The 13,990-nt window shown below is 35.1% G+C and overlaps 2 protein-coding genes across 2 annotated transcripts in view; one reads left to right on the forward strand and one right to left on the reverse strand.

The window, feature by feature from the left end:
- Nucleotides 1-768: 768 nt before the first annotated feature.
- Nucleotides 769-13,990, reverse strand: part of LOC140168342 (scavenger receptor cysteine-rich domain-containing protein DMBT1-like) — a 71,007-nt gene continuing 57,785 nt past the window's right edge. Inside the window, exons 16-18 of the mRNA XM_072191714.1 lie at nt 6,250-6,322; nt 4,645-4,676; nt 769-3,588 (exon numbers count right to left, since the gene is read on the reverse strand). Coding sequence (XP_072047815.1) covers nt 3,014-3,588; nt 4,645-4,676; nt 6,250-6,322 — 680 coding nt within the window. The 3' untranslated portion in view covers nt 769-3,013. The remainder of the gene's footprint in view (nt 3,589-4,644; nt 4,677-6,249; nt 6,323-13,990) is intronic.
- LOC140168345 (uncharacterized) lies at nt 10,593-12,446 on the forward strand. Its single transcript, XM_072191717.1, is given in 3 exon segments — nt 10,593-11,318; nt 11,320-12,022; nt 12,025-12,446. Coding segments are annotated over 3 exon segments (1,794 nt in total). The 3' UTR covers nt 12,390-12,446.

Here is a 13,990-nt window from a genome sequence, read left to right on the forward strand (position 1 = left end):
TTCAGCACAAAGTTATTTAGAAAAAGTTATGCAGGTATTTTGGTTGTGCCCTGTTCATATTTCCACTTAATAGCCGATATCTATCTATTATTTATGACGTTACGAAGCAAGCATTATATGGAATTAAGGATGTGTGGCCTAATCCCATTCTCTCTTTGGCGGTAGTTTTAAATATAGTTATTGTGGTGTGATGTCCATGTCATTTGAAATGCTTGCAGATATCGAACTGCTTGTGGTACAGAAAAGACGGCTCCTCAATTTACTGTGCAGCAACGTGGATTTCTTTCAAAAACTTACTGGCAAACCGGCAGCTATGTTGAGACGCAAAGAAGATTAATTAGACGATAGTGTATAACGTAAAGAAGTTTGACGAGCACGGAACTGTCAGGAATCGGCAGAGTGAAGCTTCAGGTGCTCGTAAGACTGTAAGAACTTGAGCGAACATTGCCGCTGTCCGGCAAGCTTTAAGGCCCAACCCGGGGCCCAACCCCAACAGTAGTTGTCGTCGAAATGCTGTGCCAAACATCCCACGTTCTTCATTTAATCGTATCGTGCCATTTTTCAAAGGTATGCGAGTCGTTTTTCATCGATTTTACATTATTGCATGCCACGCCAAAACAAATAAAGGTAGCGTGCTGAAATTAACAGAATAAGTAGGAGACATGTCCAACATTATAATGCTGGTATCAAAAATATATACACTGCCCGTCTTCTATTTTTAGTTATTTTCGCAAACACGGTACAAATCATTCTGGGACACCCTGTATATCAATGACACATTTTTCTGGGGCAATTTTGGTATATTGATGGCTCAATTTGTTTTTTTAATTTCCCTAAAATTTTGACTTTTGATATAGTAATGGGTCCAAATTTCTTGGAAAATAAACATACATGTATGGATGATTCTGCTTTCAAATTCTCATCAGCACATCCCTACCAAAAACAAACTTGAATACCCCAGGGTTTACATAGTATAAGTGTTTTGATTAAAATCTTATTTCAATCCAAGGCCTGATGGTGGGGGCCTAATGGTTTGTATAGTGCTTTTGTTTTATAACACACAGTCTGTTGGAATCTATATTGTTTTATTATGCCGTAATCTTAAGATAAAGTGAGAATACATAACGATGCATACCCCAGGTGTGTCATTTGTTATGCATTGTCAAAGGTCTGGTCAGCACCTAGAGGGGCCTCTATGCGCAAATTTTCAGTTGCGTCCAAACTGATTTTTCAAAATATTATTATTAATATGTGCACACTTGAGCGTGTCATTTGCATCTGTTATACTTATTGGCATGCGCCGAGCGGGGCCATACTGCCTAATTTTTCATCCAATACATGCGTGCCATGTCGTTTGCAAGTGTCATTGCTATTGGCATGGTGCCGCGCGGGACCACTATGCGCAAATTTTCATTTTGTACTAAATAACTTAATTAATTTTTTGTAGGCCTTATATGTTAAATAATTATATTAACACATTTTTCTTATTCATTCTGGCGTGGCGTATTTTAGACTCCTCCAGATTAGATTAGATTTAGATTCCAGCTCCGGCAAACCCACCAATTAAACCACTTGCTACCTAAGTACCTAGCCCCTCGGTTCCGTCACAGTATGAAAATGGAGCCCCAGAACACTTTCAAACGTTTGACGCTATTCACACCTGTCCCTGCAAACCCTATTTACGGTACATAACAAAAGTAAACATCAGTTACAAATTGGTGCACATATAATTTGATATCTAAAATGTGCTATATATAATCATTTTTTTATGATAAATACATTTTCTTGACATGATTATATTAAAGCTGTTTTTCAAGTTCAAGTTCAAGTTTATTAAATTCATTCATGCCTTTGGCCCATAGTATTACCAAACATTTTACATTATAAAACATCACAAATAACTGAGAAAACAGTTATGTATTATACGTTCCAGATACGGTGACACCTAGTGACATCACGCTGGACAAATTCCATTTCGTGGGGGTAAATGCAATGAGCAAATAAATCTGAACTCAATACAGCATCAAATTTAACAGGGCACCTGTTTCATCAAAGTGACAGAGGTGTCATCAAAGTTTGAATAGATAATTCCACTATAAAGTTTCAACTACATGTACACTATTTCTTAGTATCAAAGTATATATACATTTATGAGCCTAAATAATTATATTTATATAATATCGGGATACAAGAATATTTTTCTATTAAGTGCAATATATTCTAGTATCAAACAAAATATATTGAATCAGTCTGAAAAATGAAATTTACTTTGACTGATTTGACAAACGCAGTGCGAGTGTAATGCCGATCAGTGAAACGTATGCGCGCACATCATCTGCGCATGTTATATTCTTTTAAATATTGCAGTTGTCTAGGTACTTCGACGACACGCTGCGATACGCGTATTTATTGTACCACTCAGAAGACTGGTATAAATAATAATCCAACTTCTTGTGGCAAATTATGCTCCACACAACAGTAAATACTAAAATGTTTGACCTCATACCATGGATAATGAATCTCATATAAAGTGCATTCAATGGTCATTTTCTGAGTATAGGCCTACATATTGGAGTTAAAGAACCCCGCCCTTTTAGAGATTGCCATGTCAGGATTCCTCCTGTTTATTAACGTCATAGATCTGATCTAGGGCTGGGAAAAAGCAATTCAAGTCAATCCGTGCATTGCAACAATTATCCCATGAGTTACTTGCTGCTAGGTCATCAAGAGTTTACCTCTACTAGCTGACCTTGGCCAAACAATTGACCTTATCTTAGGCCATCAATCATTCACCAACCACCACACTTGCAAAAATGCTCATACAATTTGACCAAATTTCACTGTCAGAATACACAATAACTGACATCAGTATACACATTTACATGTTTCAAGTACCGGTAGTACAAAATAGTGTTACGATACAAGCTATTTCTGTGTACAATATTTATTTTATGATTCTTTACAAAAGCTGCCTTTGAGCATGAGATAATATAAAAAAAGTTTGCTATCATTTTCAAACCTCGTCCTCTTTGTTCATTTCCCTATCTTTACTCCCTTGGTCCTCTTTCCTTTCCTCGCCACTCTCTCCTTCATCATTTTCATTCTTATTCACTTCATCTATACCTTCTTTCTCATCCTTTCCACCATCATTCCCTCCTTTATCCTTTCTCTCCTTGTTCCTTCCTTCGTCCTCTTTATTAACCTCAACACCACCTACTCCGTCATTCTTTTCCCCATCACTCCCTCCCTTGCTGTCAGTCATTTTTCCATCATTTCCTACTTCAACATATTCATTCATTTCTCTACCATTTCCTCCTTTGTCATCTTGTTTCGTGTTCTCATCCTGTTCCATGGCTTTGTTTAATTTTCCACCACCACTTCCACCAGCCTTTCCTCTGCCATCTCCACTGGTAGCTAGTTCAAGTCCTGGCTCCTTGGCGTCCTCTTCTGGATCACATTTAGTACCAGCGTTGCGCTTCATAAAGCACACAATAACGATGATGACAAGGATGATGCACACAATGCATGCAATCACTATGCCAACAATTGCTCCTGCAGACAAGCCACCTGACACATTCTGAAAAATATCTGGAACAACAATTGTTAAAATATTCAAACTAACATATCAATTTTTAGGATTTGTATAATTATAACATATTTTGTCTAACTGCCCCACAAATTATCAACAGGAATAAATAGGTTAATCAGGTCATATAGCAGCTCATGCTTGGGTCATAACATGCTTAGGCCAAAAATAATGGTTGTACTGCCCGTACATGAATTTTTTATCGTCTATTCTCATTCTAATTTAGTTTTTGTATGAAAATATAGATTTTGAGGGAAATTTGAGTGAACACAATATTTTTAGTACCACCACTTGCAACTAACCCACCCTTACCAAAATAATTGTGGAGAGGAGCGTGGCGAGGGGTTACGGCGTTGGACTGTGAATCCCAGGGATCTCAAAATCTAGGTAGGTCCGCTTGAGCTCGGCTGGCTCTTTGTGTCCTTGAGCAAGGCACTTCACTCTACTTGCTTAGTGCTTCGGAGGGCACTTTAAGCTGTCGGTCCCATGTACATGTATTTCTGATATTAATGCATTAACATCACAGGCTATTCGAAAGAGCAGGGGATCATCCCGGTATTGTTGACTGTACTTCAAAAATACACTCATCTACTCTAGGTTCCAGAGTAAAAATAAGCACAGCTTGTCTGTATGCAGTACAATAATACTCAAGGCTGGCACTAATAAGGAGAAGAAGAAGGAATCGGCATGTCCAATGATGTAGGGTCATCTCCAACCTGACAGATGGCACCCAAAATCATGTGAATGTACAATCAGATATTGTGTTTACAAGCTAGACCATGCCCACTGAATAACACATTGATTACTTTTTGGGACAGACCTCATCTTTGACTTACCATCAACGAGGTAATATTAAGGAGTACAGACTTTGTCATGTTTGTATGTCGCTTATGGAGGCCACTTAATGTACCTCCCGATTATTTTACTATTCGACCGGCAAACTTTTTTTAAACATTTTGTGGCCCCCTGAGCGACAAACCAAGAGGGCAGATTTACCATAGCATTACGTATAGTGCAATTTTGAGTTAGTAATCTTTGGGCATAACATCTTTGCTTACCACATGTATCTTCTTTGATTCCATCAGGGCACCTGGAAGATAATAATAATCAATCAGCTATAATTATTACGAATTGCATTTATATACAAAATAATAATAACAATACATGTAGTTACTGTTTACATTTACAAAACAATAATAATAATATTTACTGGTTACATTTGTTGTTGTTAAGCACTCCTTTATTGGGGATCTCATGGTTTTGGTTTTGCATACATTCTATTATTTGTTGTCTGCTTCACATACTGTTTTATCTCAAAAGGCTGCCCTTTGTTATTTTTTATTATTATTGTCATCTAACTGTGTTGAGAAACATTGTAAAAGTAACTTTGTATTAACTTTGTATTAATTTTAACGTACTATAGTATTATCACAATAGTAACTCATGTCCATTCATGAAAGAAGCAATGCTGAAATATAAAGCAACAATTTGAAATAAAAAATATAATAAAAATCACACACGGCAGCTTTTTGAGATATGACAGTATGTGAAGCATACAACGAATTGTCATTTTTAAAATTTAATACGGTATGATGTTCTTAGATCCAATAAGCATTATAAATGAAAATGCTCCTGTATAAAGGAACATACCTTTAAATTAATGGAACATACCTTTACATTAATGCTCTTGAAGCATATTATGCTTTAGAAATCTTAGGCTATTTTCTCGAACTTTACTATAATGTTGATGTGACATACTGGAATAGCTCTTTACTATTAACCATAAGTGACTGGGTTCCATCGCCATGCTCCTGACTTGTTCACTCTCTCAAATAAAGTCATAACGTTTGATTTGCCCCAGAGCGACTCCCTTTTTTCTTGAAATTCTACTTTTTGCACAATTGTATTTAACTGCCCTATGGTGTAGTACAAAATACCATGTGAAAGACTAAGCATGAACTGCTTTAATTACAGTAAAATTTAAGTTTTTATAATGAAGCCATCATCCCAGTTTTATTCAATGTGTTAACCGGTCGAGTAATTGATGAAACATGCATGTGTATGTGCAATGCACATTGTGCATGTGTATGTGTATCAATAAATACGTTATACTGTACGTGAAGTTAGGAATTAAATCATACGTCTTATTTATGCATCCCAGCAGCGTAAAACTCTGCTCAATAACGATCGGCGAGCTAATACACGAATTAGCAATAGTTATAGGGTGCTGGAATGATATATCAATTTTCTTTGTATTACGAGCGTACCTCATTTCTTTGGCTTGAAATTGAAAGGAGACATAATGGTTGTGATCAGTGAAAACTAACATTTTATGGAAAACAAATAATAATATATTCTTTATGGAAATATTGCACATTATTGCTTTAATTTTTTTATTAAATTAATTCACTGAATTTATTCTTCATCAAAAGTTGTTAGCATTTGGATTACAAACATATGGTAATTATTGAGTTACTATAATCATTTATTGAGCACAAATTTTTCAAGAAATTCTTTTGATAAAAACTCGCACATGCAACCAACCTAGATCCATTGGGCAGATGGCGAATGTCAAAAATAATCACCTATTGTATTCTGTACAACCAGACTGAAAATTGTGAAACCAATTAGTAGTTTTGGGAAATATGCAAACAGATACATACCTGCATACACCTTCGAAGTTGTCATTTACCACACACCTTCCTCCATTCATACAGGTAACTCCACTGCAGACATCTACACAAACAAACAGACAAATAAAATGAGCTTAACAACTATTTCTCAGTTCATGTCGTGCTTGAAATTACTACCTTATCTAGACCTTAAAGCCTTTTTATAAGATTTCCATCAAATTGGGAGGCCGCTGTTCACACTACTACTGGTAGACGTATGGAGTGATTCGTGCGCTATAATGAAAGACAAAGATAAAAACAATTTATCGCGTCTGATGTCACTGTCAATTACGATCCTTGATTGGTTTACACAGGTTAATCAGCGCGTAAAGGAAGACCGATCTATCTGGTGCTGATCGGAGAAAAGGAATAGCAGCAAATGGCGAAAAATTACGTACTTTTACAAGGCAAAAAGCAGCTTTTCTAGGTATTGTGGACATGGTGCCTTCGCCAAAGAAAGTTTCCTACTATAAAGACCTAATTTTTGAGATGGTTCGCATGTCGAAAGGTGCAAAATTAACAATAAGGCGCCCGGTTATAAATCTGCGTTCAGCAAGTCATCATCACGACACTTGTAAACAAACCGTGCTCGAATTTGATTGACAGATGACGTCAGACGCGATAAATTGTTTTTACCTTTGTCTTTCATTATAAAATCACCCTAAACCCGGCGATGTTCTTCAACTTTGTTTAATTTTAAATATTTTAAAGCAACCAGGAATAATTTGATCGATATGGGCCCTCCAAATGACCATCTTAGACCAGAGAGATCTCCTACCAAGTCTTCATCCGCGCACAAGAAGGCGAAGTCTGATCAACAACATGGCGACCAATCCAATATGGCGGACCCCATGGATACTCATGATACGAGAAGATCGTTGGCGTTTGGACCGTTGGGACCACCTCAGTGGTTTATTGATTTTGACACTCGCCTTGATGAACGCTTGAAGCGTTTTGAACCCCTTTTGATTGTGGTTAATGATCATGAGCAGAAAATTGCCAGTATGAACTTTGAAATAAATGCTTTGAAGGATAATGTTGATAAGTTGGAGAAAGAAAATGAAGCTCTAAAAGAGAAGTTGGATGAACTTGAAAATCGATCCCGACGGAATAACCTCGTATTATATGGGGTTCCAGAAGTAAGTGAATCTGAAAACTGTAATGACACTGTCAAAGAGCTATTTGAATTTGCTGGGATTAACCAGCATGCGGTGGATCAAGAAGTTGCTAGGTGTCATCGTACACCAACAAGAAAGTTCAGAGATACCTCCAAGCCTAGAATGATCCATGTTGGATTCAATAACTTTATTGCAAGAGAAAAGGTGAGAAAAGCTATGATGGAAAAACTCAAGTCAAACAATATGTTCAAAGGAGGAAGATCTTTGTTAGTGATGATTTATCAAAAACTGTACTCCAGATGAGAAAGAAGAAGATGCCTCTCTTTATGAAGCTGAAAGATGATAAGAAGAAGCCATTTTTTGCCTATCCAGCAAAGCTGCTGTACAGAAATGAGAATGGAAGAGTTCAGGAAGTTGAAGACAAGCGTACTGAAGTGAAGTAGCATTTTGATAATATTTTAATGATTTTAAATGACATTTGTCCATTTTTCTAAAGCTCGGTGCTTTTTAGCGGACTTGCAATCAACGTTTGTTGTCATGGATTTGGTCTGGTGACCTTTCGTGCGGCCGCTCTATTGTTCTTGGTTTTATGAAACTCATGTGGGCCTTTTCTCTGACCCATCTCATGGGGTTTCTTTATTGATTGATTTTTTTCCCATGATATGGGTTCAGAGATTGATCTACAATTGCTTTTTTAGAATTATTAGCTGCACTGCTGGGTTTGGGTGTGACCCGTGGTTGCCCCGTTTTGCCATCGCATTTTGCACATTTGCTTATACCGGGTGTGATTTGAGGTCTAAGCTTTTTTGGTGCTTTTTGCGCCTTCATTTTTTGGCAATTTAATTTGTTTCCTTTTTTGCCTTTTTTGTTTTTTCCAATGATCCAATCTTTTTCCAATTTCTTCACCAATTATGCAGCAGTTGCTAATTCAGATATGCAATCATGTATTATTCAATTACTGATCTGTCATTTTCAGTATTGTATTTGTTTGATCATATTCATAACCACAGTCACTTTGTATAGAATGTTTTCACACTTTGTAAAACATAATCTTACATGTAGACGTATTATAATTTTTGATCATGCAGTCACACTTCTACTCATCATATTATTTATAAAATATCTCACTTGTATTTTGATTCATATTGAAGGTCCTATATTGTATCAGGTTATAAATCTTTGCTGCAGCATGTATTTGTATATGATTTATAAAGTAAGGGTTTTATGTAATGCTTCAATATGCCACTGACATTAACATCCTTTAATTGTAGGGGATTGCAAGATCATATTAAAAGAAGAAAGGTTTTTCATTATTTACGTTCAGTCAGTAGTGACATTATTTTTCTCCAAGAAACGCATTCCTCTTCCGAGGATGAAAATTTTTGGAAGAACCAATGGGGTGAGAATGCTTGGTTCTCTAGTTATTCCTCGAATAGTAGAGGTGTTGTTATTTTAATTCGTAATTCGGTATCTATTGTGTTCCATTCTCTATTTAGTGACCCAAATGGGCGGTTTTTGATTATTTCAATTTCTATTTATGGTTTGCCCTTGGTTTTGGTTAATATTTATGGCCCTAACAATGATGACCCTGATTTTTTTCCTTGAAGTTTTTGGCAAAGTTGACCAATTTAATTATTCCTCCTTGATTGTTGGTGGTGATTTTAATGCAGTGCTGCATTCAATTGATTATCAAGGTGGTAGACAAAATCACTCTAATGTTAAGGCTAGTGAAATGATTTCAGTTTTGATGGATGAATTTGATTTATGTGATATTTGGAGAAATTTTCATCCACGTTTGAAGCAATACACTATGCACCAACGTTCTCCCAAGGTCTTATCTAGACTGGAATTTATCCTTGTTTCTGATAACTTGGTCAATAATTGCCTCCAATCAAAAATAATTCCGGGTATTCAGTCAGATCACTCAGTTGGTAGTATAGTGAACACCTTTTGACTTTGCAATTTAATGATGGCCAGCCTACTAAAGGGCCTGGGTTCTGGAAACTTAATTGTAATTTTTACATCATGATGCCGATTTCGTTAATTTGGTGAAAGAGAAAATTCAAGACTTTAAAAATATTCATAAAGATGATGAATGTAATCCTAACATTTTATGGGACACTTTAAAATGTACGATCACAGGTGTTTGTATGGAATACAGTGCAAGGAAAAAGAAAGTAAGAAATGCTGAGAAAAAAACAAGATTTTGGGTGAAATTGAAAAGGTCAAAAATCAAATTAGTGGTACTACATCCAATGATTCTTCATTTTCTCAATTGGATCAGCTTGAAGCCCAGTTGAATACAATTTTGGATTTTGAAACAAGAGGTCTAATTATTCGTTCTCGTACTCGCTGGATGGAAGAAGGTGAGAAAAGTTCAAAGTATTTTTGTAACGTAGAGAAAAGGTGTTCTGAGAGGAAAAATATTCAGAGAATTAAAAATGATTGTGATTCTTTAATTTCTAAGTCAGCTGATATTATGATTGAAATTCACCCTTTTTACCAGCATCTTTACTCCAAGCAAAATAATGGGCAAACTGATAATAGTAACATTGAGGAGTTTCTTGAAAGTATTGAAATCCCTAAATTAGATGATGATTATAAACAACTCCTTGAGCAGCCCATTTCAAAACAGGAATTGTATAACACCCTTGTTTCTATGAATCAAAGCAAGACTCCAGGTTATGATGGTTTACCAACTGAATTTTATATTGTGTTTTGGCCTGATATATCAGATATCTTATTTAATTCATTTAATTTCTCTATGGAGAATGGTGTCATGTCTCAGTCTCAAAGATATGGTATTATTACATTACTCTCTAAGAAAGATAAAGATCCCATTTATATTAAAAACTATAGACCCATTTCACTGTTGACAGTTTATAAAATCCTTAGAAAGACTTTGGCAAACCGTTTAAACAAGTATTTGACCCATCTTATTAATCCTGATCAATCTGGCTTTCTTAAAGGAAGATATATTGATAATAATATTCGTTTAATTATGGATATCATTGAATTTACTAATATTAATGAAATCCCAGGTGCAATCCTTCTCTTAGATATTGAGAAAGCTTTTGATAGTGTCAGCCATGAATTTTACTGCAAGTCTTGAAACATTTAAATTTTGGTGAACATTTTATTCACTGGATTAAAACTCTTTATTCTCAAAGAAAAAGTTATGTTGTTAATAATGGGTTTTTCACAAATCCCATCATAATGGATAAAGGAATTTTTCAGGGCTGTCCTATATCTCCTTATTTATTTCTGATGGTTATTGAAACAATGGCACTTGCTATTCGCCAGAATGTTAACATTAAGGGTATTCCTATTAAGGAGAGAGAGTTAAAATTTTCATTGTTAGCAGATGACTCAACTTGTTTTCTGGATGGTTCGCCTGATTCCTTTAGCAACCTTTTTGAGACTTTACAAAAATTTGCGACTTGTTCTGGCTGTAAAATTAATCTCACCAAATCTGAAGCTATTTGGATTGGCTCGAAGAAAGGTTCTTTAAATCATCCTTTTTCTGGGCAGGGTCTTCTTTGGAGATCTAGTGATTTTAAAACGCTGGGTATTAATTTCTCTCTGAATTTTAAGTCAATGTTTGATCATAATTATAAGGTTAAACTGAAACAGATTGAGGGAACCTTAAATTGCTGGCGCGCTAGAAATCTTTCTATGATTGGAAAAATTTGTGTTATTAAAACACTTCTTTTGCCTCAGCTGCTCTACCTTTTTTCAGTTTTGAGTATCAAAATTCCCAATTCTTTCTTTAAAGAACTTAACAAATTGTTTTTCAAGTTCATTTGAAATGGTGATAATGATAGAGTCAAAAGAAAATGTGTGTGCAATGATTTTTCTCTGTGTGACCTTCGTATGATTGATCCCTATACTTTTGCCTTGGCTAAAAAAATGTATTGGGTTAAATTACTCCTTGATAATAACTTTTAACAGTTTTTGGAAAACAATTGAGTTATCTGTATTAAATCGTATGTATGGTGATATTTTATGGAAATCTTATGCTCCAGAAAGTGTATTAAATAAGCTTCATGGTACTCAATTGGCCGATTCACTCAGGACGTGGTATGTTTTCCGTGAAAATGGCGTGAACCTCAGTTTTGGCATTCCCTTTTCAGATCTTGGGCCTTGCCAATCTTTGTGGTTGAACAGAAATATTCGATCAAAATCTAAACAGTATTTTTACTATGAAGACTGGTGTGATAAAGGTATTGTGTATGTTGATGATTTACTTAATCCTCCCCATCCAGGTAGTAAATTGTTTGAAAAATTAATTCTTGATTTTGATATTTCTAATCGTGATAGGAAGAAATTTAATTTTTTTATGAAAAATGTTCCCTCTTCTTGGATTGATAATCCAAACTTTGATATTTCTAGTTCTGAGATATTTAATAATCTGGTTGATAACCTTATCCAAGCTCCAAAAACTCCTCGATATGCTTATTCTATCATGATTGAGAAATGTGTTCCTGAAAAGCGGGTGTGTTTTTGGAATGAGTTTGTTAATGACCCTGAGGACTTGGAATGGGAACAAATTCATCTTCGTAATTTTAAATGTTCAATTGATTCTCGATTTCGTTCATTTTATTTTAAAATCTTTCACAAAGCTATTGCTTTCAATGATTTTTTGTTTTGAGCGATTCTCCGGAATGTTCCGTTTGTAATAAGATGCCTGAAACAATAACCCATGTTTTTTGTGATTGTGAGATCATCAAGCCCCTTTGGGATGATATGGTTAAAACTATTAGAAATAAAGATGATATTGACTTTGATATCTCAACATTTGATAAAATTTTTGGGGTGCCCGATGACATGTTTTTGACATACTTGTTCTTGAGTGTGAAATATTATATTTATGTATGTAAATGTGAAAGCAAATCTCCCACCAGTATTGGTCTCAAGGCTTTTATTAAAATAAATAGAGAAACAGAGTATTTCATTGCTAAGAAGAAAAACAAACTCCCTTGCCACTTTCGTAAATGGAGATTTGACATCTAATGATATTAGTTTCAGTTTTAGCTTGTATTTTTTAGGAATTTGTAACTGTATTATTTATTTCGGGACTGATATGGTTATTTTATTATAACAAGTATACTTTACAAGTGACTAACTTTGGAATTTAGGGTGCTAAAACCCATTACAGGTGAGCTATAGAAACAAATTCAAAGTATAGACCTCTGGCAAGGCAACCGTTACTTAAAGTTTCACGGAATACCCTCACTTACGATCATTGGGTAAACCGGACATCAGACGGATGATAGGTTTACCCAGTGATCGTAAGTGAGGGTATTCCGTGAAACTTTAAGTAACGGTTGCCTTGCCAGAGGTCTATACTTTGAATTGATTATTTTATTATGTAACTGAGAATGTTTGGGTAGTGTCGACTGCATATCTTTGTATTACTAATATTTCTTGCTGCCTTGTTATGATTTGTTGTTGATTGTCTTAATTTGTTTGCTGAAATGAATAAAAATTATAAACATTGAAATATAAAAAAAAGATTTCCATCAAATTAAAGTTTTGTTATTCTTTACCCAAAATGCTTTGTGAATATTAGTAATAACTGTCAGGAAGGGTTTTTGTCCATTTTTAGCCGAAATAATGAGTTTATTTCCCATATTTGTTCAACTTACTTGAAATAATGATTTTCTAGACCTACAGGTGCTATTACTGCCCATAATGTACTATATAGTGAACTAAAGTAGCAACTCGAGAAAGTGTCAGCGATTGTGCATAATGTAGCTGATGATCAGCATGTTCTTGAAGTTGTAACTTGCATTTTTTTACATTTAAATTTTTAATTTAACATTCATATAAAGCAAGAAATGAAACAATACCACCTCAAAACTTTCATATATTAAAGCTTCTATATTAACAAGATTATATCAGGCTAATGAAATTTTGAAAGCACTGAAAGCAGCAACCCTTATCCCCCAGCCTATATTAAATTTCCATTCAGTCCTGTAGGGCTTGAAAAAGTCTCCATGTCTCCCTACATACATAGCACATGTCCTGCATGTTGTGCTCATCCAGATCTATCCCCTGCATGCCCCAAGGCAGCCCCATTGCCATTGGTCAAGTAGTATGATCATATTCTTTATTTGGTTAATAAATAAACATGATTTGATCCATATTTGGGGAGGACTGTAATTATTGCACAAATCAGGTGATACATGTGCTCTGCTCTCCATGTAAGTGTTTCTACCATGATCTAAGATAAGTATAGTGCAGTGCCGAGTGGTCTACAGGCTCTGTGTCTGTGTCTTGTTATGAGACAAAACATTAAAACACTTTCTTAAAATGTACATAAAGACTACGTGACTTTTGTTTCACTTCTTTCAACTTCAGCTTTATTTATGAAGCTGATTTTCCTTTGGAAAGGTGTATTCTACAAAACAGGACTGTGTTTAAGTATCTATTTAACTCCTAATATGAAGAGAATTGAGTTTTTATCGGCCATTAATAAGCTCTTTTATAATCTACTTATTTTACCATTTTTACCGGTAATTTACCGTAATTTACCGGTAATTTACCGCCATTGTTAATTTACCGGTAAATTAACATCATGTAGTGGAGCTCATATTTTACCCACAGGGTTG

Source organism: Amphiura filiformis, chromosome 13 (assembly GCF_039555335.1).
Source record: "Amphiura filiformis chromosome 13, Afil_fr2py, whole genome shotgun sequence".
Taxonomy (NCBI): domain Eukaryota; kingdom Metazoa; phylum Echinodermata; class Ophiuroidea; order Amphilepidida; family Amphiuridae; genus Amphiura; species Amphiura filiformis.